At 40.0% G+C, this 23,545-nt stretch overlaps 1 protein-coding gene across 3 annotated transcripts in view; it reads left to right on the forward strand.

The window, feature by feature from the left end:
- Nucleotides 1-5,527: 5,527 nt before the first annotated feature.
- The window catches only part of rgs12b (regulator of G protein signaling 12b), a 137,642-nt gene continuing 119,624 nt past the window's right edge, over nucleotides 5,528-23,545 (forward strand). Inside the window, exons 1-3 of one of the 3 annotated variants that reach the window (XM_061881361.1) lie at nucleotides 5,528-5,705; nucleotides 13,073-14,344; nucleotides 17,970-18,200. In XM_061881361.1, coding sequence (XP_061737345.1) covers nucleotides 13,286-14,344; nucleotides 17,970-18,200 — 1,290 coding nt within the window. In that variant the 5' untranslated portion in view covers nucleotides 5,528-5,705; nucleotides 13,073-13,285. The remainder of the gene's footprint in view (nucleotides 5,706-13,072; nucleotides 14,345-17,969; nucleotides 18,201-23,545) is intronic. The other 2 variants (XM_061881362.1, XM_061881360.1) reach the window with 2 other exon arrangements.

Genomic DNA, 23,545 nt, shown 5'->3' on the forward strand with positions numbered 1-23,545 from the left:
ATACTTATAAATGTATAAATTTAGGATTAATAATATCAGACACTGGTATTCGATAAAGCATTATAAATTAAATCAGACTCTATGGCGTTCATTTGTTATTATTAAACAAATGAATTCAGGATAAATGTTATTACACGTTGTGGTATTCATAAAAAGGTAGACCATTAATTTTGGATGAATGATATCAGTCACAGTGTCATGGATTAAATAATAATAGTGTAAAAAAGGACCGTAAAAACTATGTTAAGCAATTGTTAAATAGCAACAGCAAACAACTGAAAAATCAAAGGTTTTTTTACAGTAGTAAATGCAGTGGATTCCTGTAAAGCAAGAAACAGTAGATAATCTAAATTACTATTGTTATAATATGTTGTAAACACTTGATTTTACATTGAAAATAATGAAATATTGTACATTTGCTAACACTGTAACGTCACAAGCAAGCAAATACTCTAAAAAATATGGTATTATTCTGTTTTAAGACTTTGCAGATTATACATTTAAATTTACAGCATACCTTAATTGTTTTAGGGATTTGTGTTAAAGCATTAGCCTCGTTAACTTTTGGCTAACAACACTTTGTGGCAAGTGGTTTCAGACATTTTTTGATTGATTGATACTTTTATTAGTAGATTGCACAGTTCAGTACATAATCCGTACAACTGACCACTAAGTTTTTCAACTTGTTTAAGTCGGGGTCCAATTGAGAGGTTATGTCAATGTACTTCACTGCAAACTGCATGGAAATGAAGCACACCATCTTTAAATGTGTTGGAACTGGTGGCAAGCAGCTATTTAACAGATACGGAGCATGTTGTGGAAGGCTATGTTGTGAGTTGTCCAGTGAAAGGTTGTACAAATACTTTCACTGTCTCGGAAACACAGGCATTTTGTAGATACTAGTATTGGTGACAGGGCAGAACTGTGGTACTGCAGTTAGCGTTCGTACCTCACAGTGAGAAGTCCTGGATCCGATATCCGGGTTAAGCTTCTTTCTGTGTGAAATTTGTATGTTCTCTCCTTGACTGGGTTTGCTTTTCTCCGGGTACTCTGGCTTCCTCCCACCTTCAAAGACATTACCTGGTGAAAGGCTGATTGGCAAAACTAAAATTGGCCCCAATTTGTTTTACGTTGAATTCCTGGCAACCAAAGCTGTCAGTATTTTACTGTATATTTTATAGTTTTTTTTTAGTTAACAGGTTAACAATATATCCATTTTTTCCACAGTAACTTATAGTAAGCAAAAGCAGTTATCAACTATAAAATGAACAGATTCAACATCAACATACCGTAATGTTCTATACATCGTGACAGTATTTTTTAATTTTTAATTAAAAATGGTGCAGATTTTTTTAAAGTTTAGATTTAGGATAAATATCAGCAACAGCTGATTAATAAATAAATTAATTCAGGATAAATGGTATCAGACACTGTGGTACTCAATATTAATAAATAAATAGGTTCAGAAAGAACATTGTGGTATTCATTCAATAGGATTAATTATATCAGACACAGTGGCATTCATTAGATAATTATAAATACATTTATGTTATTTATAATGGGTTCGATTTTGGACTCGGGATCTTTCTGTGTGGAGTTTGCATGTTCTCCCCGTGACTGCGTGGGTTCCCTCCGGGTACTCCGGCTTCCTCCCACCTCCAAAGACATGCACCTGGGGATAGGTTGATTGGCAACACTAAATTGGCCCTAGTGTGTGAATGTGAGTGTGAATGTTGTCTGTCTATCTGTGTTGGCCCTGCAATGAGGTGGCGACTTGTCCGCCTTCCGCCCGAATGCCGCTGAGATAGGCTCCAGCAACCCACGCGACCCTGAAAGGGACAAGCGGTAGACAATGGATGGATGGATATACCCGGCAATGTGGCAATCACTGAATAATAAATGAATGAGTCCAGGATAAATGGTGTCAGACCCTGAGGCCCTCAATAATAATTAATGGATAAATGATATCAGACACTGTGTTATTTGCAGATTGCCAAATTTATATGCCGATTTCAAAAGGCCACGGCCCCCTGGCACCCTTTCTCAACTGTCTATGCGACGTCAGGAATTTGGCGTCACTATAGACAGCCATTTTAAACTTGACAAACAAGTCAATAGCGTTTTTATCATCTTCGTCTTTTAGCAAAAGTGAAACAATTTTTATCTTTTAACCTTTTTGAACAAGTGGTGCATGCTTTTATTTCAATTGGCCTGGACTACTGCAACACACTTTGTGCTGGCATTAGCCAAAAAGCTCTCTCCTGGTTGCAGTTAGTCCAGAATGCGGCAGCAGGACTTTTAACAGGGGCCAGGAAACGCCAGCATATAACCCCAATTCTTCAGACTTTGCACTTGCTCCCTGTTCATTTTGGAATTTATTTTAATATGTGGCTGTTTGGTTTTAAATCTTTGCATGGACTGGCAAGCCTCATTATATCTCGGACCTCATTATCTAGGACCTCATCCAAATTTACACTCCTGCTCGCGCTCTGAGGTCCGAGGGCCAGCTCCAGCTCGTGGTGCCCAAGACCAGACTTAAAACCAAGGGAGACAGGGCCTTCTCTGTGGTCGGCCCTAAGCTCTGGAACTTTCTGCCCCTCCATGGTCCAACTGCTGCCACAATGGAGTGTCTTAAGACCCACTATTATTCTTCGGCTTTTAACACTACATGAGTTGTGTGGTCGTCCGTGTTTTTACATTTTTATTTGTTGTTTTAATAAGTTTTACTCTTTAAAATCGTTTTTTAATTATATTTATTTTTATATTTATTTATTTTGTTTTTATTCAGTCATTTGTGGAGCTAAGAATAGTATTTGAATCTTGTTTTTTGAAATATTTTTTTGCAGTACTTTGAAAACATGTTGTTTAAATGTGCTACATAAATAAAGTGGATTGGATTAATGATTTAATTAAAATGGATGAATTTAGAATAATTGATTTCTGACAATGTGGTATTAATTTAACAATATTGAATAATTTTAGGCTAAATCATTTTGGACAACGTGGTATTTAATAATACTATTGAATGATTTCAGGATAAATCATCACAACATGTTTCTTCTGTGTATTTTGTATGTTCCTTTAATTGATCCTTGCTGTATGGATGAAGTTTGATTTAACATAGACGTGTTAACCTACGGTTGAACATCCATCCAACCATCCATCCATTTTCTACCGCTTATTCCCTTTTGGGGTGGCGGGGGGCGCTGGTGCCTATCTCAGCTACAATCGGGTGGAAGGCAGGGTACACCCTGGACAAGTCGCCACTTCATCACAGGGCCAACACAGATAGACAGACAACATTCACACACTAGGGACCATTTAGTGTTGCCAATCAACCTATCCCCAGGTGCATGTCTTTGGAGGTGGGAGGAAGCCGGAGTACCCGGAGGGAACCCACGCGTTCACGGGGAGAACATGCAAACTCCACACAGAAAATCCCGAGCCCGGGATTGAACCCAGGACTATTTAGGACCTTCGTATTGTGAGGCAGACGCACTAACCCCTCCTCCACCGTAAAGCCCACGGTTGAACATTTATCCTGCTAAATAAATACATACATAAATAAATAAACAAACTTGCTCAGTGGCCTAGTGGTCAGAGTGTCCGCCCTGAGATCAGTAGGTCGTGAGTTCCAAACCTGCCCGAGTCATACCAAAGACTATAAAAATGGGACCCATTACCTCCCTGCTTGGCACTCAGCATTAAGGGTTGGAATTGGGGGTTAAATCACCAAAATGATTCCCGGGCGCGGCCACAGCTGCTGCTCACTGCTCCCCTCACCTCCCTGGGGGTGTAACAAAGGGATGGTTCAAATACAGAGGTTTATTTCACCACACCTTGTGTGTATGTGACTAGTATTGGTACTTTTAAGGCCCACTGAAAGCCACTACTAGCGACCACACAGTCTGATAGTTTATATATCAATGATGAAATATTAACATTGCAACACATGCCAATACGGCCGCTTTAGTTTACTAAATTGCAATTTTGAATTTCACGCGGAAGTATCATGCTAAAACTTCGTGGTATGATGACGCGTGCGCGTGACGTCACGCATTGTAGAGGACATTTTGTTCCAGCACCGTTCACAGCTATAAGTCGGCTCTTTTCATCACATAATTCCACAGTATTCTGGACATCTGTGTTGCTGAATCTTTTGCAATTTGTTCAATTAATAATGGAGACGTCAAAGAAGAAAGATGTAGGTGGGAAGCGGTGTATTGCGGCTGCCTTTAGCAACACAAACACAGCCGGTGTTTCCTTGTTTACATTCCCGAAAGATGACGGTGAAGCTTTACTATGGAACAGAGCGGTCAAGCAAACATGGTTCCCTACCACATGTCAACCGGCAGGTTTCGGTGAGAAAATGGTGGTAATAAGTCGGCTCTTGCCTTAGACATGAGCGGAGAGCTTGCGTTGTTCCTGCTGCACCTGTCAAAGAGGCAGCGGCGGACTCTCTTGCCTACTCCCACTGGCTTACCCCGACCGTCGGATGCTTCCACCGTGGATGAGGGGGAAAAAAAAATCTCACCCTGGCCCCACCGGCTGCCTACGCCTCATCAAGAAACGTGGCTTCCCTCGGAGACACTGGCGGTCACCACACCCCTCCGACTTTCAGGTTGTACAGGTACGACCATATAATCTCACTAAAACACTAGTAACACAATAAGCGGTTTTCCAGAATTATCCTAGTAAATTTGTCTAATAAATGATAAATGATAAATGAGTTGTACTTGTATAGCGCTTTTCTACCTTCAAGGTACTCAAAGCGCTTTGACACTACTTCCACATTTACCCATTCACACACACATTCACACACTGATGGAGGGAGCTGCCATGCAAGGCGCTAACCAGCACCCATCAGGAGCAAGGGTGAAGTGTCTTGCTCAGGACACAACGGACGTGACGAGGTTGGTACTAGGTGGGATTTGAAAATCTGAATCGCTCTGCCTTCTAGTTTTTTTTTTTCTAGTCCTTTACTCTCACTTTCCTCATCCACAAATCTTTCATCCTCGTTCAAATTATTGGGGAAATCGTCGCTTTCTCGGTCCGAATCGCTCTTGCTGCTGGTGGCCATGATTGTAAACAATGTGAGGGTGTGAGGAGCTCCACAACCCGTGACGTCACGCGCATATAGTCTGCTACTTCCGGTACAGGCAAGGCTTTTTTATTAGCGACCAAAAGTTGCGAACTTTTTCATCGATGTTCTCTACTAAATCCTTTCAGCAAAAATATGGCGATATCGCCAAATAATCAAGTAGAACACATAGAATGGAGCTGCTATCCCCGTTTACATTAAGAAAATCTCATTTCAGTAGGACTTTAACTTTTTTAATATTTATCTGACAATGACGAGTATTTTTTTTAGAGAAAAAATGGCTGTACATCTAATATGTTTCCTAACTTTTTACTATGCAGCTGAAAGTTGCTGTTTTTTTTTGCTGTTTAACGACTTGGTGCACACTGACGCCTTTAAGTGATAAGAGATGCTGAAAGGATTATGACCATGCATTATTATTGGTGAAGTTCAATCTTTCCTCCTCGTCCAGTCCCTCCTCCTCCTCTCCCCAGTCCTCCTCCTCGTAAGGCTACTTGGCCAGATGGTACAGTCTTTTCTTTTGTTTACCCACCGGCCATGAGTTACCCCCAACTGGCCTTAGCTACCAAACTGTGGACGGTGTCCGGGAGCCGCCATTAAGCAAGTAAGTCATTAGCTCTTAGCTAGCGAACACTTCCAACGACGTCTTTTTGTCGCTTATGTGTCATTAAAAAAAACAACCCAGCATCTACCTTTGACATGTATACTGTCTGATAGCCTCCCAACTTTTCGTGTCTTGCTTGTTGCCTGCTTTGGCCAAAACCAAACGCCCAATACACGATGTTCTAGGCGTATAAAAGAAGATGAGTCAGCAATATTTATCTCGCTGCTGCTCGAGTTGCTACTTTTATTTGTGATTTCTCACTCGAACTTGAGTCAAGCTCTCCGCCTAACTGTTCGTGTTTTGAGTGACATCTTCGTCAACCAATGGCAGCTCGTTAAAGTCTGTGTACGCCGCCGTTGCCAACGTTACATTCTATGCGGACTGTACGTTGGGGGGCGGGGCGAAACTGTAAGCAAGGGTGAGTGCACGTTTGGAGAAAAAAAACTTTTTAACTTGTTTTTTTGTAATATAAACAGAGAAGAAAGTGTGTTATTATCGCAAGTTTGTATCTGCGAACAACATGTCGTTAGCATACTGGCATGTGAACCGCCAAGCTCTTGTATACAATCGTATTTATCATTAAGACCTCTAAACGCTGCATTGAAAACAATTCAATTACCTTTAAAAGTCAGATTGGTTAAATTGGTAATACAAGTCTGTGTATGAGATGTACTTTACCTGCAAATATGCCTGCTGTGTAAACATGCTTTCTATTGGGGAGAACGTATTTGCTGGGACCTTTACAACATTTGGTGTGATTATGTTGGAAATTCGGGCTTCACGGTGGAAAAGGGGTTAGTGCGTCTGCCTCACAATACAAAAGACCTGAGTAGTCCTGGGTTCAATCCCGGGCTCGGGATCTTTCTGTGTGGAGTTTGCATGTTCTCCCCGTGAATGCGTGGGTTCCCTCCGGGTACTCTGGCTTCCTCCCACTTCCAAAGACATGCACCTGGGGATAGGCCCCTCCCACCTCCAAAGACATGCACCTGGGGATAGGTTGATTGGCAACACTAAATGGTCCCTGGTGTGTGAATGTTGTCTGTCTATCTGTGTTGGCCCTGCGAGGAGGTGGCGACTTGTCCAAGGTGTATGCCGCCTCCCGCCCGAATGTAGCTGAGATATGCGCCAGCGCCCCCCGCGACACAAAAGGGAATACGCGGTAGGAAATGGATGGATGGATGTCGGAGATTCCTTATCAAAACGCATGGTTAGTTTTTTATTGGTCCTCAATCAAAATGCAGCCTGAGGGCCATTTTCGGCCCATGGTTATGTGTTAATATGTTCTGAAAATTAAATGAATTTGTTGTTAATGACGGTTATTAGACATACGGTAACAATTACCGTATTTCCTTGAATTGCCGCCGGGGCGCTAATTAATTTAAAACCTCTTCTCACTCCGGCACTTACCAAAGGTATGCAGTAAAAATTTGAGTGTGATGTAAGCTTGGACCTTAAATCCTACTGAATAGCACTTAATCTTCTTCCCCTTTATGCGATTTCAAATTACCGGTATTGAAATCAGCCTCTTCCATTTTGAAAATGATGACAGGGGAAGTGTCACTTGTGACGTCACGAGTTTGACCAACCGGTAATACTAAGCATGCGCTAATTATCTTGCGAAACGAGTTTGACCCGGCAGTAATTCAAGGCAGGCACATACTATATGCGCTGCGGCAATTCAAGGAAATACGGTACTCTATTTACTTTGCCATTAATAACACAAAAGCTCAGATAACATGTTTTTTTAAACAGTTTATCATTTATTGATGTGATTTAAATTGGTTTAAGCATCTTTAATGTACAAAATGTAACAAAGTGGCCATTGCATTCTTAAATGTTTCAGTATGTGGCCCTTGGTGGAAGAGGTTTGGACATCGCTGGTTTATGTATATCTAGCCAACCTCCTGTCTACAGTTTTTTTTTTAACAACTTTGTATTTTCATTATTTTAAGGATAGTTTAGGTACAGTACACTTCCAAGAATGTTCCCTTTCCAAAAGTGAAATCTCAAGTATCTATTGCTAATAGTTTGTAGGGTTGTATGGTATACCGGTATTAGTATAGTAACACGATACTAATGAATCATATTCGGTACTATACCGCCTTTTAAAAAGTACCGGTCCCCCCTGCCCCCGTCGTCTCCACATCGTGTCATTGCTGGTTTACGAGTAGAGGAGCATGTTCGGGAGCGCACAATCCCGAAGTACTTACAAGCAGACACCGTGTGTAGAAAGAAAAGGGAGAAGGGACACATTTTGGCTTAACACTAACGATAAGGCACACCTGTGCAATATTCATGCTGTTTAATCAGCATCTTGATATGCCACACCTGTGCAGTGGGTTGGATTATCTTGGCAAAGAAGAAATGCTCACTAACACAGATTTAGACAGATTTGTGAACAATATTTACGAGGAGTAAGCATTTTGTGTATACAGTAAAAGTTTTGGATCTTTGAGTACAACTCAAAAATTACAACATGAATGACAGGGAAAGGGTCCTGTCAAAGTGGAGGCACATACATAAGACCGCCCACTAAATGGCGCATCCTGAAGAGATGGTCAGAAAGTGCCTTGAATATAGTCTGTGAAAAATTATCTATGCAAAATTTTCAATCAATCAATCAATGTTTACTTATATAGCCCTAAATCACTAGTGTCTCAAAGGGCTGCACAAACCACCACGACATCCTCGGTAGGAAAACTCACACCCAGTGGGACATTGGTGACAATAATGACCCAGTGGGACGTCGGTGACAATGATGACTATGAGAACCTTAGAGAGGAGGAAAGCAATGGATGTCGAGCGGGTCTAACATGATACTGAAAGTTCAATCCACAATGGATACAACACAGTCGCGAGAGTCCAGTCCAAAGAGGATCCAAGACACAGCAGCGAGAGTCCCGTTCACAGCGGAGCCAGCAGGAAACCATCCCAAGCGTAGGCGGACCAGCAGCGCAGAGATGTCCCCAGCCGATACACAGGCGAGCAGTACATGGCCACCGGATCGGACCGGACCCCCTCCACACGGGAGAGTGGGACATAGAAGAAAAAGAAAAGAAACGGCAGATCAACTGGTCTAAAAAGGGAGTCTTTTGACCTAAGAACCATCATTACATTTTATGTAGACCAGAGATTATTAAACTTTTTGATCTCAGGGCCCCACTTTTCTACTACAGAGGGGCCCCGGGGCCTAATCAAATACTAACACTAAATTAATCATCTTACTCGTGATTTTATTTATATTCAATAAATATATATAACCTATTTATAGTTTTACATGATAAACATTGTCACTTTATATAAAAGCATGTGTTAATCACAAATAATAACAGAAAATAAATAATATAATACAAACAATAACAGAAGAAATGAACAAATTTAAAAAATGGTTTGACAAAAACAGATTATCGTTGAATCTCAGTAAAATTAAAATAATGCTATTTGGTAACAGTAGAAAAGAAAGTCAAACACAAATACAAATAGACGGATAGAAATTGAAAGAGTAAATGAAACCAAATTTGTAGATATAATGATTGATGATAAATTGAACTGAAAATCTCATGTAAAAAATATAGAACATAAAGTAGCAAGAAAGATGTCAATAATAAATAAAGCTAAATATGTTCTAGACCAAAAATCACTTCATATTCTCTACTGCTCACTAGTGTTACATATCTGAGTTACTGTGTAGAAATATGGGGAAATAATTACAAAAGTACACTTCATTCTCTAACAGTGTTACAAAAAAGATCAGTTAGAATAATACATAATGTTGGATATAGAGAACATACAAATCCTTTATTTATTGAATCAAAGATACTGAAATTCCACGACATAGTGCATTTGCAAACAGCTAAAGTTATACACAAAGCAAACTATAACCTGCTACCCAAGAATATACAACAATTCTTCTAAAAAAAAATAGGAGAAATATAATCTTAGAGAAAAATGTAACTTAAAACATTTGTACGCACGCACAACACTTAAGACCTTCAGTATATCAGTATGTGGAATTAAATTATGGAATGGATTAAGCAAAGCAATCAAACAATGTACTAATATGATCTACTTCAAGAAACTCTTCAAACTTAAAGTGTTTACAAAGTACAAAGAAGAACCATGATAAATATTCTGAATTTATTCATCCATCCATTATTTAATTCTCAAAATAATCGTACTTATCTCATCGTATGGAATAAAACTTACTTCACCAATTATTTATTTATTTATTTTTATTGTGATTACTTATAGAGTACATTGAGAACAGGAAGTGAACAAAAGTTTTAGCAACTGTTATGTAAAAGAAAAGGGCTCTGCTTCTTCCTACTCCTTTTCAAACATGTTGAAAAGAGAAACTGGAAATTGTGATGTATCATGTTGGATGCTTGCATGTTCCAAATTAACTCAAACTCAACTCAACTCAACTCAATTCAAATAATATTATCAAGGCTTAGGTGAGGCTGATTAAGAAAATAAATACTAATCAAATATACTGCAAAATATGTAAAACTAATTTACATACAATCACACAGTGTTAAAATAAATACATTATAATTAAATTAATAATAGATATTAAAAATTACTTTCTTTCTTTAATAAACTCAATAAAATTAAAGTGCAAATGAAAATACAGCTTCTCCACTTTAGTCATAATTTTGTGCTTAAAAACTTCTCTATGACTTAAGCTTCAGACTTCTTCTGTTTGTTTGAGATAGTTGTTACTGCCATGAGTGGTGGAAAAGTGTATTCAAACTCAGTCCCGCTGCAACCCATATGGGCCACAGCTGAGAAATTCTGGGGCCTTCCTCCAACATTGGGCACTATGGTTAAAAAAACACTAAGTTAGACCACAAGGAAGTGTTTTAAATTTAGGAAAATAATCATAACATGACCTCTTCAACACAACAAGATTTATTATATGGTAGTTTTTAACGGGAAATGCTAAATGAACATGTTGTGTTTGTTATGTGGAGTGTCACAATGGGTAGGTTTGTCTTGTAACCCCAAATGACTTAATACCCTTCTTGTCCCTTGCTTCTACATACAGTGGGGCAAAAAAGTATTTAGTCAGCCAGCGATTGTGCAAGTTCTCCCACTTAAAATGATGACAGAGGTCTGTCATTTTCATCATAGGTACACTTCAACTGTGAGAGACAGAATGTGAAAAAAAAAATCCAGGAATTCACATTGTAAGAATTTTAAATAATTTGTTTGTAAATTATGGTGGAAAATAAGTATTAGGTCAACCATTCAAAGCTCTCACTGATGGAAGGAGGTTTTGGCTCAAAATCTCACGATACATGGCCCCATTCATTCTTTCCTTAACACGGATCAATCGTCCTGTCCCCTTAGCAGAAAAACAGCCCCAAAGCATGATTTTTCCACCCCCATGCTTCACAGTAGGTGTGGTGTTCTTGGGATGCAACTCAGTATTCTTCTTCCTCCAAACACCACCAGTTGAGTTTATACCAAAATGGATATTTGGATGATACAGCAGAGGATTGGGAGAATGTCATGTGGTCAGATGAAACCAAAATATAACTTTTTGGTATAAACTCAACTCGTCGTGTTTGGAGGAAGAAGAATACTGAGTTGCATCCCAAGAACACCATACATACTGTGAAGCATGGGGGTGGAAACATCATGCTTTGGGGCTTTTTTCTGCTAAGGGGACAGGACGATTGATCCGTGTTAAGGAAAGAATGAATGGGGCCATGTATCGTTAGATTTTGAGCCAAAACCTTTTTCCATCAGTGAGAGCTTTGAATGGTTGACCAAATACTTATTTTCAACCATAATTTACAAATAAATTTTTTAAAATTCATTCAATGTGAATTCTTGGATTTTTTTTTCACATTCTGTCTCTCACAGTTGAAGTGTACCTGTGATGAAAATTACAGACCTCTGTCATCATTTTAAGTGGGAGAACTTGCACAATCGGTGGCTGACTTAATACTTTTTTGCCCCAGTGTACAGTTCGTAGCAGTTTGCCTGACACATGAAACGTGACAAATTGGGGGTGGACATTGTCCATTTTAGCCGCCAGGAGGCAGTGAACTGTTAAAGGGGGACTGTACTTTTTGGGGGGGATATGGCCTATCAGTCACAATCCTTATGTAAGACAAGAACACATGTTTTTCTTTTGGAATGCATTCTAACAAATAAATAAATGCGATTAAAAAATCTGCTTAAATTGGAGTTTAAGGCTATATTCTGCCTATAAATCCCTTAAAGCATCTAAACACCTCCATTAAGGTTTAATATACATACTGTGAGTATATATGTAATGTAGTAACAGGCACATTTATAATAACATGTAATATTTTAGTATTGAGTTAATTTTAGGCGTAAGTGGCGCATTTTATTTAAACAAACACATCATAACGTTTGTATTTTTTCTCAACAACATCACTGATTATTACTTATTGCAGACTTGTTTAGAGCCAACAAACTTAATAAAACATCACTTACTGTACCATGTCTGATAAAAACTTGCTAAATTCCCGCTTGGATGAAGAATGACGCATAATCCTCGTGAAGAAAAAGGGGAATGGAACCAAGCGTATTTTTGTGTCTTTCTTGCCATTACTGGGTCCAAACTGGCTGTCAAAGTGTACCAACTTGTCGGATTATGTCCTCATCCTTATCCTATAAAGGTGAGAGGCATTATTTAGGATCTTCAATAAACTTCCACAATCCCCAATGCGAGAAAGCAGTTCAGCAGCCGATGATGTCAACATAGCAGCACATCGTGATCTGTTCTATATATTTTGTGTGCGTTAGCGCTTATAATAACATTACCACTAATTAATGGTTGATATTCATGTTGCAAAATGTAAATGGTGTATTGGGTTTTATAGGAGGAATGTAGGACCTCTCATTGGCTCAATTGTAAGCAGATTTTATTTACGTTATTATATAATGCATTAAAAAAAATACGTCCGTCGTCTTGTCTTTCATTAGAAGTGTGAAAGATTTTACTTCCAAAAAACTGCAGTTCCCCTTTAAATATCCCACAATGTGTTTTGTCGCAATTCCAACTTCGACCACAGCGTCAGTTGCTACGTAGAGTTGCGCTTTCCATGATTTTCAGCAGACTGCATTTCAAAATGATTAACCCACACCTTCATCCTCTCATGCGACATTCACCTGGGAATGGGGCCGTATGAATCCCTTCCCTACTGTACAGTCATCGCAACATCTGGTTTCTGCAGCGTTGGTGGTAAAAGTCTGTAAGCCAAGTGCTGAAAATGCGACTTCAGCCCAAAATGATAAATTTGGTGCATCACTAATTTTGAAGTACTACAGAGTTTAGCGCAATTCAAGGTGCACCTATTGTAACAGAGCTCTGTTTGGTCTTTGCGCAGATGGATAAATCTATCAACTGGAGAAGCATGGAGGGGTCGACTTTAAAAAGGTTTGCCAGAGCTGAGTCCCAACTTGCACCCGTGTGCTGTATTTGCCACTGGATGGCAGGACTCTTTGACTAGAAGACAGTTGCTGGCTGGATGCCCTATGCTCCTGCATGTCAGTGACAGAAATGTTTTGAGCAAACAGATGAGAGAAAATCCTCAGGCGCAATGTTCAAGCAAGTGGATTCATTACCGAAAAGACGTCCGCATGGTGGCAATGAGCCCAGCCGGTCCCAGTCTCCTCCACCGCCCTGTGCCCAGCAGAGGAGACTCCGTGCTGTAGAAGTGGCACGAGGGAGGACGGGATACGGTTTTACGCTCTCAGGCCAAAACCCTTGTGTGCTCAGTTGTGTCCTAAAAGGCAGCCCTGCAGATTTTGTGGGTCTACATTCAGGGGACCATATCCTGTCTGTCAATGACATCAATGTCTCCAAGGCGTCCCACGAAGATGTTGTCAAATTGATCGGACGCTGCACCGGCGTCTTGAAGCTGGTCATCGGCGAGGCAGAGCGCCACAGGCGACATCATCACCAGCAACGCAGTTCAGGTAGCCGTCACCACAGCAGCAACACAATGGCCGCACCTTACCAGGACTCATGCTCCAGTGACGACGAGTTGGACGGCCTTTACCACAACAGCGTCAACAACAACAACAACAGCACAAGGGCCGGTTGTGGACCTCATGGTGCCTGGTTCAGACCCAAACTGGATTCCAAGCAGCTCGGCATCAACCGTGCAGAGAGGGTGGTGGCGGAGCTGCAGTCGGGAGGAATTTTTAACATGATATTTGAGAATTCCAGCCATTCATCCAGCAGCTCCGACAAGGACCGACCCACACACAACTCATTGTCCAAACCACGCCCATCCTCAGATTCTGAATTTCCCGCTCATCGAAACTCCTCCCGCTCGCACAGCAACCCCGTCATGCTAACCGAGGAAGAAATGGCCCAAGTTCTAAATGACGACTCGGTGTTCGTGGACACGGATTTCCAACATCTCCACCTTCATCATCAAGAGGAACAAGACATGGACGTAGGTGACGGGCGTGACTTGGTCCTGGAGCCCAGTCAGGACATTGTCAACGTGGGCATGATGGTGGGTTACCTGGGCTCCATTGAGTTGGCCTCCACAGGCACCAGCCTGGAGAGTGACAGCCTGCAAGCCATCAGAGGATGCATGAGACGTCTGCGGGCTGAACAAAAGATCCATTCATTGGTTCTCATGAAGGTTGGTAAAAAGTGTCATTGTTAGGGCTGTCCCGATTTATTATTGACATCTGTCCGCTATCAGAAAAAAACACATTTCAGATGATAGCGTCTTGCATCTAATATAAGCTCCAATACAAGCAATGCTGCAGCGCCTTTAGTTGTGCAAAACTGGACAGCCAGTTAACACCAAAATGTCTTTCAATAACTACAGGTTTTTGATCTTTTCTTGTATTTTAGTCAAGTAATTCTAGGTGCTAACAGCTACACAACAGCTAAGCACACAATAGCAAACAAGCCAGATATACATTACAGACCAAAATGTTGGACAGACATTCATTCAATGGGTTTTCTTTATTTTCAAGACTATTTACAGTGTAGATTGTCACTGATGGCATCAAAACTATGAATGAACACATTTTGAGTTACAGTATCTACTTAACAAAAAATATGAAACAACTGATAGCATGTTTTATATTCTAGTTTCTTCAAAATAGCCACCCTTTGCTCTGGTTACTACTTCGCACACTCTTGGCATTCTCTCAATAAGCTTTAAGCACACCTGTGAAGTAAAAACCATTTCAGGTGACTACCTCTCGAAGCTCATCGAGAGAATACCAAGAGTGTGCAAAGCAGTAATTAGAGCAAAGGGTGGCTATTTTGAAGGAACTGAAATACAAAAATGTTTTCTGTTATTTCAACTTTTTTGTTAAGTACATAACTCCACGCATTGAATGAGAAGGTGTCCAAAATTTTGGCCTGTACTGTATGTAATAAGTTTCTTTAATTGAACAATATTACAGTTTAAAACAGTGGTCAACGCTTAATAATTTGTCCCGCGGCCCGGGTGGGGTGGGGGGGAGGGGGTTCTTTTTTTCTTTTCTTTTTTTTTTCTTTGTCATGAAAAAGGGAGGTTTTTGTGGTTGGTGCACTAATTGTAAGTGTATATTGTGTTTTTTATGTTGATTTAAAAAAAAATATATATATATATATATATATATATATATATATATATATATATATATATTTTTTTTTTTTAAATAAAAATGAATAAAAAATTATTTCGCGGCCTAGTGGTTGGGGAGCACTGGTCTAAAATACCACGTTTGTCAATATAAACAAGTATCAAATACTTTGAGTTACACATTACTTACAGATACAAAGACTCCAAGGCAGAAGCTTAGTAGAAGGTATCCAGTAACAACCGTGTGCGCATTATTAATCTTCCTGTGTCACGATGACTTTAATTCAACACTGAAAAAACTCACAACCTAACGAAGTGTTTACATCTACCTTCTAGTCAAAACAATGAAACAAAGTTAATACAAGTCACAATCCCCTAAATCTGGGGTCCGGAACCTTTTTGGCTGAGAGAGCCAAGAATCCAAATATTTTTAAAATGTATTTCCGCAAGAGCCATATAATATTTTTTTCAACACTGAACACAACTAAACACGTGCATTTTTAAGTAAGACCAACATTTGTAAAGTATAACAACTCTCCTATTTTTTGTAATAACATTGTTATTCTGAAGCTAACTGTGGAGGGGGCGTGGCATGCGGGCCTGCAGCGAAGCGGGGTGTGCCAGGACCGTAGATGGCCCACCTGGGCCTTGTTATCCAATCACCTGTCGCTCTGTTATAAGCAGCAGCCAGGAAGGGAGACGGGGTTGGGGCTGGAGCCAGAGCGCGAGCGAGAAGGAAAGAGAAAACCCTGAAACAGGCTCTCATGTCGGTGCTTGGTGGTCTGAAGAACCCCCAGGATTTCAAGCCCCACATTAACCAATAATAAATAAATAACGTCTTACCATTGTGCAACTTCTTCAACAGGTGCAGTAGAAAATGAATGGATGGATTAAAAATGAATGTTTTATATTTTGAACGTTATTTTTAACACTGTGATTACAAGTGGAATTATTCATTACTTATCGTGTTAAGCAATGTCAGCTCAGATTTATCCGAGAGCCAGATGCAGTCATCAAAAGAGCCACATCTGGCTCACGAGCCATAGGTTCCCTACCCCTGCCCTAATTAGTATTGTTTCAGTCAGATTTCTTTTTTTTCAGGTAATAGATCTTCCAAGGAAAAATATACGACATTTCAGTTTTAGTTCAGTTCAGTTTCAGTTCATTTCAAACATGCATACAATACAATGTAATTCATCATATATTTCCAGTTGTTTCATTACAGCATGTCCGAAAAGCAGTACGAAGAAGCTGAGTTTATTTAATCCTACCCCTTTTTATACATAGCAATTTTATTGTATTTCCTTGTTCTCTGTAAAATAACAGTGAACAATAAATTTAAAAAAAATATTATACCATAGTACTGCGATGAGGGAGCCATGTCCAGGGTGTACCCCACCTTCCGCCCGATTGCAGCTGAGATAGGCTCCAGCACCCCCTGCGACCCCAAAAGGGACCAGCGGTAGAAAATGTATGGATGGATATACCATAGTAAGTAAATAAATATTAAATACATAAATAATCTTTGTCTCAATAAAAAAAAATACAAAAAACCAAACAAACAAAACAAGACAAAAAAACAACAATTTGTTATTAGACAAAAAGCTTCTCAATACTAGCAAGTATAAATTTATTGCTAATTTCAAGGTCACTTTTAAGTGAATAAAGCTTAAAAATAATGTCTTATTTCAAGAAATCTTATCAAGACACATTTGACTTGTTCTATTGGGTGATTTTTTTTTTGTGCTCATTACAGGCAAAAATAACTTGTGTTAATTTGTTTTTACTCTTTTCAAGAGGGGCATTTTTCTCCAGTGAACAAATTAGTGTGACCAAAAACAAATTAAAAACCTGACTTTGAAAGCATACATGTGTCATAAAGTTAGTGTTTTTCAGACCAACCATTGTTCCCTGAGTAATTTCACTTGATCAGACATTTTCTAACTTTCTACACTATAAAATAATAAAAGTGTGATTATTACCACTGTAGGCCGATACTCAAGTTTCCCATTGCAGTGTTGTATCCAAAGTGAAAAAGTGGTATTTGGACACTCCTACACATTATACATTATATTAGATGTTTGATTTTAATATATAATGTAGCCCTGTGATGAGATGGTGACTTGTCCAGGGTGTACTCTGCCTTCCGCCCGAATTCTGCTGAGATAGGCTCCAGCACCCCCCGTGACCCCAAAAGTGACAAGCGGTAGAAAAATGGATGGATGGATTGATGTACTTTGTACTCTGTTACAAGTCCTTTCTTGGAATGAATAGTGTTTCTTACCCTCTTTATCAAAATGCTGGAACTTGGAACTTTATTTGGCTTTTTTTGCAGCCGTACTTAATGAAGTAAAGCCTATTTGTCTAACACTCAGCGTTGCGCAGTGCTCCTGAACGCCTCATCACTTGAAGAGCGCGTGGACAGCACAGTGCGAGAGTAGACATACATAGAAGTATTCATCGTCCTGTGTACGTTCTATTAACAAAGCACAAACATAATAAAGATGGTTAAGGGATTCACTGGCCGAAATCTGTCATCAGAAAGACATATTCTATTCATCCATTTTTCACTTCACCAACGCTTGGGATTCTTTGTTTGGGTGCTCGATTTTAAGGAGCGGTATACGCGGGCAAACAGACTAGTTTGTTACCTGCAATGCTTGTAACTCCCATGTCTTGCCAGGTCCTGCATGACAGTGTGCGCCTGTGCAGCGACAGAGGGCAGACCCTTGCCACATATCCCGCAGAGAAACTAGCCTTCAGTGCCTGTTGCCCCGATGACCGGAGATTCTTCGGACTGGTCACCATGCAAGCCACAGACGACGGTCACTTCGTCAGAGGACGATATGATGAAGGTGGTTTGAGGACATCTTGTCACGTGTTCATTGTGGACCCTGACCTGTGTCATCACCAGGTGAGACGCAGTGATTTGATGTTTTATATACATATACCCGTGTGCCATTCACCAACATATACAAATTGATAAATGAGAATGCATGAAGTGTTTGTTTTCTCACCTTAATTAAGAATTATGTTTTCTAGAAATCCATATCTAGTCAATTTAATATAATTGACAAGCTTACGAAAACTTTCATAAAAACAGTTGATACCAGGAGTAGGAATGGATACTGAATTAGGTAATTTTAGACTTGCACTTAGATTTCCCTTTATTGTCATTCAAATTTGAACTTAACAGTACAGATAAGAATGACATTTTGTTGCATTAGCTCGTTGTAGTGCAGGATAAAAGAGCAATAATGTGCAGATATAAATAAATAGATTACTGTCCAGATATATATATTGCACTTTTACATATGCATCCACGTTTATGGAATATGTTACAAACCCCGTTTCCATATGAGTTGGGAAATTGTGTTTGATGTAAATATAAACAGAATACAATGATTTGCAAATCCTTTTCAACCCATATTCAGTTGAATGCACTACAAAGACAAGATATTTGATGTTCAAACTCATAAACTCTATTTTTTTTGCAAATAATAAGTAACTTAGAATTTCATGGCTGCAACACGTGCCAAAGTAGTTGGGAAAGGACATGTTCACCACTGTGTTACATCACCTTTTCTTTTAACAACACTCAATAAACGTTTTGGGACCTGAGAAAACTAATTGTTGAAGCTTTGAAAGTGGAATTCTTTCCCATTCTTGTGTTATGTAGAGATTCAGTTGTTCAACAGTCTGGAGTCTCCGCTGTCGTATTTCACGCTTCATAATGCGCCACACATTTTCGATCGGAGACAGGTCTGGACTTCAGGCAGGCCAGGAAAGTACCCGCACTCTTTTTTTACGAAGCCACGCTGTTGTAACACGTGCTGAATGTGGCTTGGCATTGTCTTGCTTAAATAAACAGATAAAATGATAACGTTGCTTGGATGACAACATATGTTTCTCTAAAACCTGTATGGACCATTCAGCATTAATGGTGCCTTCACAGATGTGTAAGTTACCCATGCCTTCAATCAATCAATCAATCAATCAATGTTTACTTATATAGCCCTAAATCACTCGTGTCTCAAAGGGCTGCATAAACCACAACACAAACCACTACGACATCCTCGGTAGGCCCACATAAGGGCAAGGAAAACTCACACCCAGTGGGACATCGGTGACAATGATGACTATGAGAACCTTGGAGAGGAGGAAAGCAATGGATGTCGAGCGGGTCTAACATGATACTGTGAAAGTTCAATCCATAATGGATCCAACACAGTCGCGAGAGTCCAGTCCAAAGCGGATCCAACACAGCAGCGAGAGTCCCGTCCACAGCGGAGCCAGCAGGAAAACATCCCAAGCGGAGGCGGATCAGCAGCGCAGAGATGTCCCCAGCCGATACACAGGCGAGCAGTACATGGCCACCGGATCGGACCGGACCCCCTCCACAAGGGAGAGTGGGACATAGGAGAAAAAGAAAAGAAACGGCAGATCAACTGGTCTAAAAAGGGAGTCTATTTAAAGGATAGAGTATACAAATGAGTTTTAAGGTGAGACTTAAATGCTTCTACTGAGGTGGCATCTCGAACTGTTACCGGGAGGGCATTCCAGAGTACTGGAGCCCGAAATGAAAACGCTCTATAGCCCGCAGACTTTTTTTGGGCTTTGGGGATCACTAATAAGCCGGAGTCCTTTGAACGCAGATTTCTTGCTGGGACATATGGTACAATACAATCGGCAAGATAGGATGGAGCTAGACCGTGTAGTATTTTATACGTAAGTAGTAAAACCTTAAAGTCACATCTTAAGTGCACAGGAAGCCAGTGCAGGTGAGCCAGCACAGGTATATATGTATGTATATATGTATATAAAGGTATATACAGTATAGGTATATATGTATGTATATATGTATATAAAGGTATATACAGTACAGGCGTAATGTGATCAAACTTTCTTGTTCTTGTCAAAAGTCTAGCAGCCGCATTTTGTACCAACTGTAATCTTTTAATGCTAGACATGGGGAGACCCGAAAATAATACGTTACAGTAGTCGAGACGAGACGTAACAAACGCATGGATAATGATCTCAGCGTCTTTAGTGGACAAAATGGAGCGAATTTTAGCGATATTACGGAGATGAAAGAAGGCCGTTTTAGTAACGCTTTTAATGTGTGCCTCAAAGGAGAGAGTTGGGTCGAAGATAATACCCAGATTCTTTACCGTGTCGCCTTGTTTAATTGTCTGGTTGTCAAATGTTAGAGTTGTATTATTAAATAGAGGTCGGTGTCTAGCAGGACCGATAATCAGCATTTCCGTTTTTTTGGCGTTGAGTTGCAAAAAGTTAGCGGACATCCATTGTTTAATTTCATTAAGACACGCCTCCAGCTGACTACAATCCGGCGTGTTGGTCAGCTTTAGGGGCATGTAGAGTTGGGTGTCATCAGCATAACAGTGAAAGCTAACACCGTATTTGCGTATGATGTCACCTAGCGGCAGCATGTAGATGCTGAAGAGTGCAGGGCCAAGGACCGAACCCTGGGGAACTCCACACGTTACCTTAACGTAGTCCGAGGTCACATTGTTATGGGAGACGTACTGCATCCTATCAGTAAGATAAGAGTTAAACCAAGACAGGGCTAAGTCTGACATACCAATTTGTGTTTTGATACATTCTAATAAAATATTATGATCGACGGTATCGAAAGCAGCGCTAAGATCGAGGAGCAGCAACATAGATGACGAATCAGAATCCATCGTTAGCAATAGATCATTAGTCATTTTTGCGAGGGCTGTCTCCGTGGAGTGATTTGCCCTGAAACCGGATTGAAAGGTTTCACATAGATTGTTAGACGCTAAGTGTTCATTTAACTGCTCCGCAACAATTTTTTCTAGGATTTTTGAAATAAAGGGAAGGTGAGACACCGGTCGGTAGTTTACCATGAGGTCAGGATCGAGGTTAGGTCTTTTAAGAAGAGGATGAATAACCGCTTTTTTGAATGCTAGGGGAACAGTGCCTGAGGAAAGTGATAAGTTTATAATATTTAACACTGATGGACCTAATAATACAAAAAGCTCCTTGATCAGTTTCCCAGGAAGTGGGTCAAGTAAACATGTTGTTTGTTTTATTCCATTTACACGTTGTAACAATTCCTCTAATGTTATTTCCTCAAAATGAAAGAAACTATTTTGGAGGGCAGTATCCGCCGTATATACAATCGTGTCAGTGTTAATAGAACCCCGTTGTAGCTGGGACGCATTGTCTTTGCCTTGGGCACTAATACACCCCCATACCATCACAGATGCTGGCTTTTGAACTTTGCGCCTATAACAATCTGGATGGTTATTTTCCTCTTTGTTCCGGAGGACACCACATCCACAGTTTACAAATATGACTTGAAATGTGGACTTGTGAGACCACAGAACACTTTTCCACTTTGCATCAGTCTATCTTAGATGAGCTCTGGCCCAGCGAATCCGACGGCGTTTCTGGGTGTTGTTGATAAATGGGCTTTGCTTTACAGAGTAGAGTTTTAACTTTCACTTACAGATGCAGCGGCCAACTGTAGTTACTGACAGTGGTTTTATGAAGTGTTCCTGAGCCTCTGTAGTAATATCCTTTACACACTGATGTCGGTTTTTGATGCAGTACAGCCTGAGGGATCAAAGGTCCTAATATCATCGCTTACGTGCAGTGATTTCTCCAGATTCTCTGAACCTTTTGATGATTTTACGGACCGTAGATGGTAAAATTCCTAAATTCCTTGCAATAGCTTGTTGAGAAATGTTGTTCTAAAACTGTTCGAGAATTTGCTTACAAAGTGGTGACCCTCGCCCCATCCTTGTTTGGGAATTACTTAGCATTTCATGGAAACGGTTTTTATAACCAATCATGGCACCCACCTGTTCTCAATTAGCCTGCACACCTGTGGGATGTTTCAGATAAGTGTTTGATGAGCATTCCTGAACTTTATCAGTACATATTGCCACCTTTCCCAACTTCTTTGTCACATGTTGCGGGCATCAAATTCTAAAGTTAATGATTTTTTGCAATTTTTTTTTTTTTAATCAGTTTGAACATCAAATATGTTGTCTTTGTAGCATATTCAACTGAATATGGGTTGAAAAGGATTTGCAAATCATTGTATTCCGTTTATATTTACATCTAACACAATTTCCCAACTCATATGGAAACAGGGTTTGTACATCAAAGCTACATTTAGTGGCATTCATATCTATGGACCCACATGTATAATATCGATGTTAATGTAACCCAATAATGGTCCATTACTTTTAACTGTCTCTGTAGCTGGGGACACCTTACATTGCTTACAACTACCTCTCGGGGTCCCGCATCCCACTTTTCTTTGGCCCATCCCTATAATGTTATTAATTTTCTCTACTGACAGTAAAAAAAACAAACAGCATTTATCTATTTCTTGACAAAAAAAACAATGACTTGTGTGTTGTTTGGGAACAGTTGGTAATAGGTATATGCTGCAAAACTTTTAATGAACTCAACTCACGTGTGTTCCTAAATTTTTGTTCGACGTCTTTAATGAAGAGAGCAGTTATGATTTTGGTTTACACAGTAAACAACTAAAAACTAAGGTTTTGGGCATTTTTTTCTCTAAACGCATACATTTGTCTAAATATGGCCAAGGACACGCATTATTGTAGGTTTCCTGCACGTCATATTCATCAGTAAAGGAAAAATCTAATCGGCAGGAAAGAATTCTTTTGCCATTTTCAAAAAAAGTGTTTTTGTTTTTGTTGAGTCGTCAGCTTTAAGCAGCCCTCAGTCTCCGACTCCTTCGTCATCATGTGACTTGAGTGTGCGTCTGTTAGAATTTTGCTTACGAGTTTCGATGACCCGCCTTATCTTGCCTCTTATTAGCCAGTCCATAATGCTTACACCTAACCTTAGCCAATTATGACTCATCATACGAACACCAACCAATCATCATGGATTTTCTCCTTAGGTATGCGCATTCTCATTCATCCAGGTAATTGTATTTTTATCTGTATTTTTTTGGCCAGGATTCCTAGTCCATTTTCTCTCTTTGTTGCATGTAGCTTTGATGTGAGCTACGTAGCTACGTGGGTCGAAAAGTATCTAATCTACAGGAAAAGCTACTCGTTTAAAAAGTAGCTAAGCTACCGCCAAGCTACCAGAAAATGTAGTTAAGCTATGTAGTTTAGCTACATCTCTACGCTGCTGATCCGCTTGAGATGGTTTCCTGTGGACGGGACTCTCGCTGCTGTCTTGGAGCCACTATGGATTGAACTTTTACAGTATCATGTTAGACCC

The sequence above is a fragment of the Nerophis ophidion genome, linkage group LG20 (genome assembly GCF_033978795.1).
Source record: "Nerophis ophidion isolate RoL-2023_Sa linkage group LG20, RoL_Noph_v1.0, whole genome shotgun sequence".
Taxonomy (NCBI): domain Eukaryota; kingdom Metazoa; phylum Chordata; class Actinopteri; order Syngnathiformes; family Syngnathidae; genus Nerophis; species Nerophis ophidion.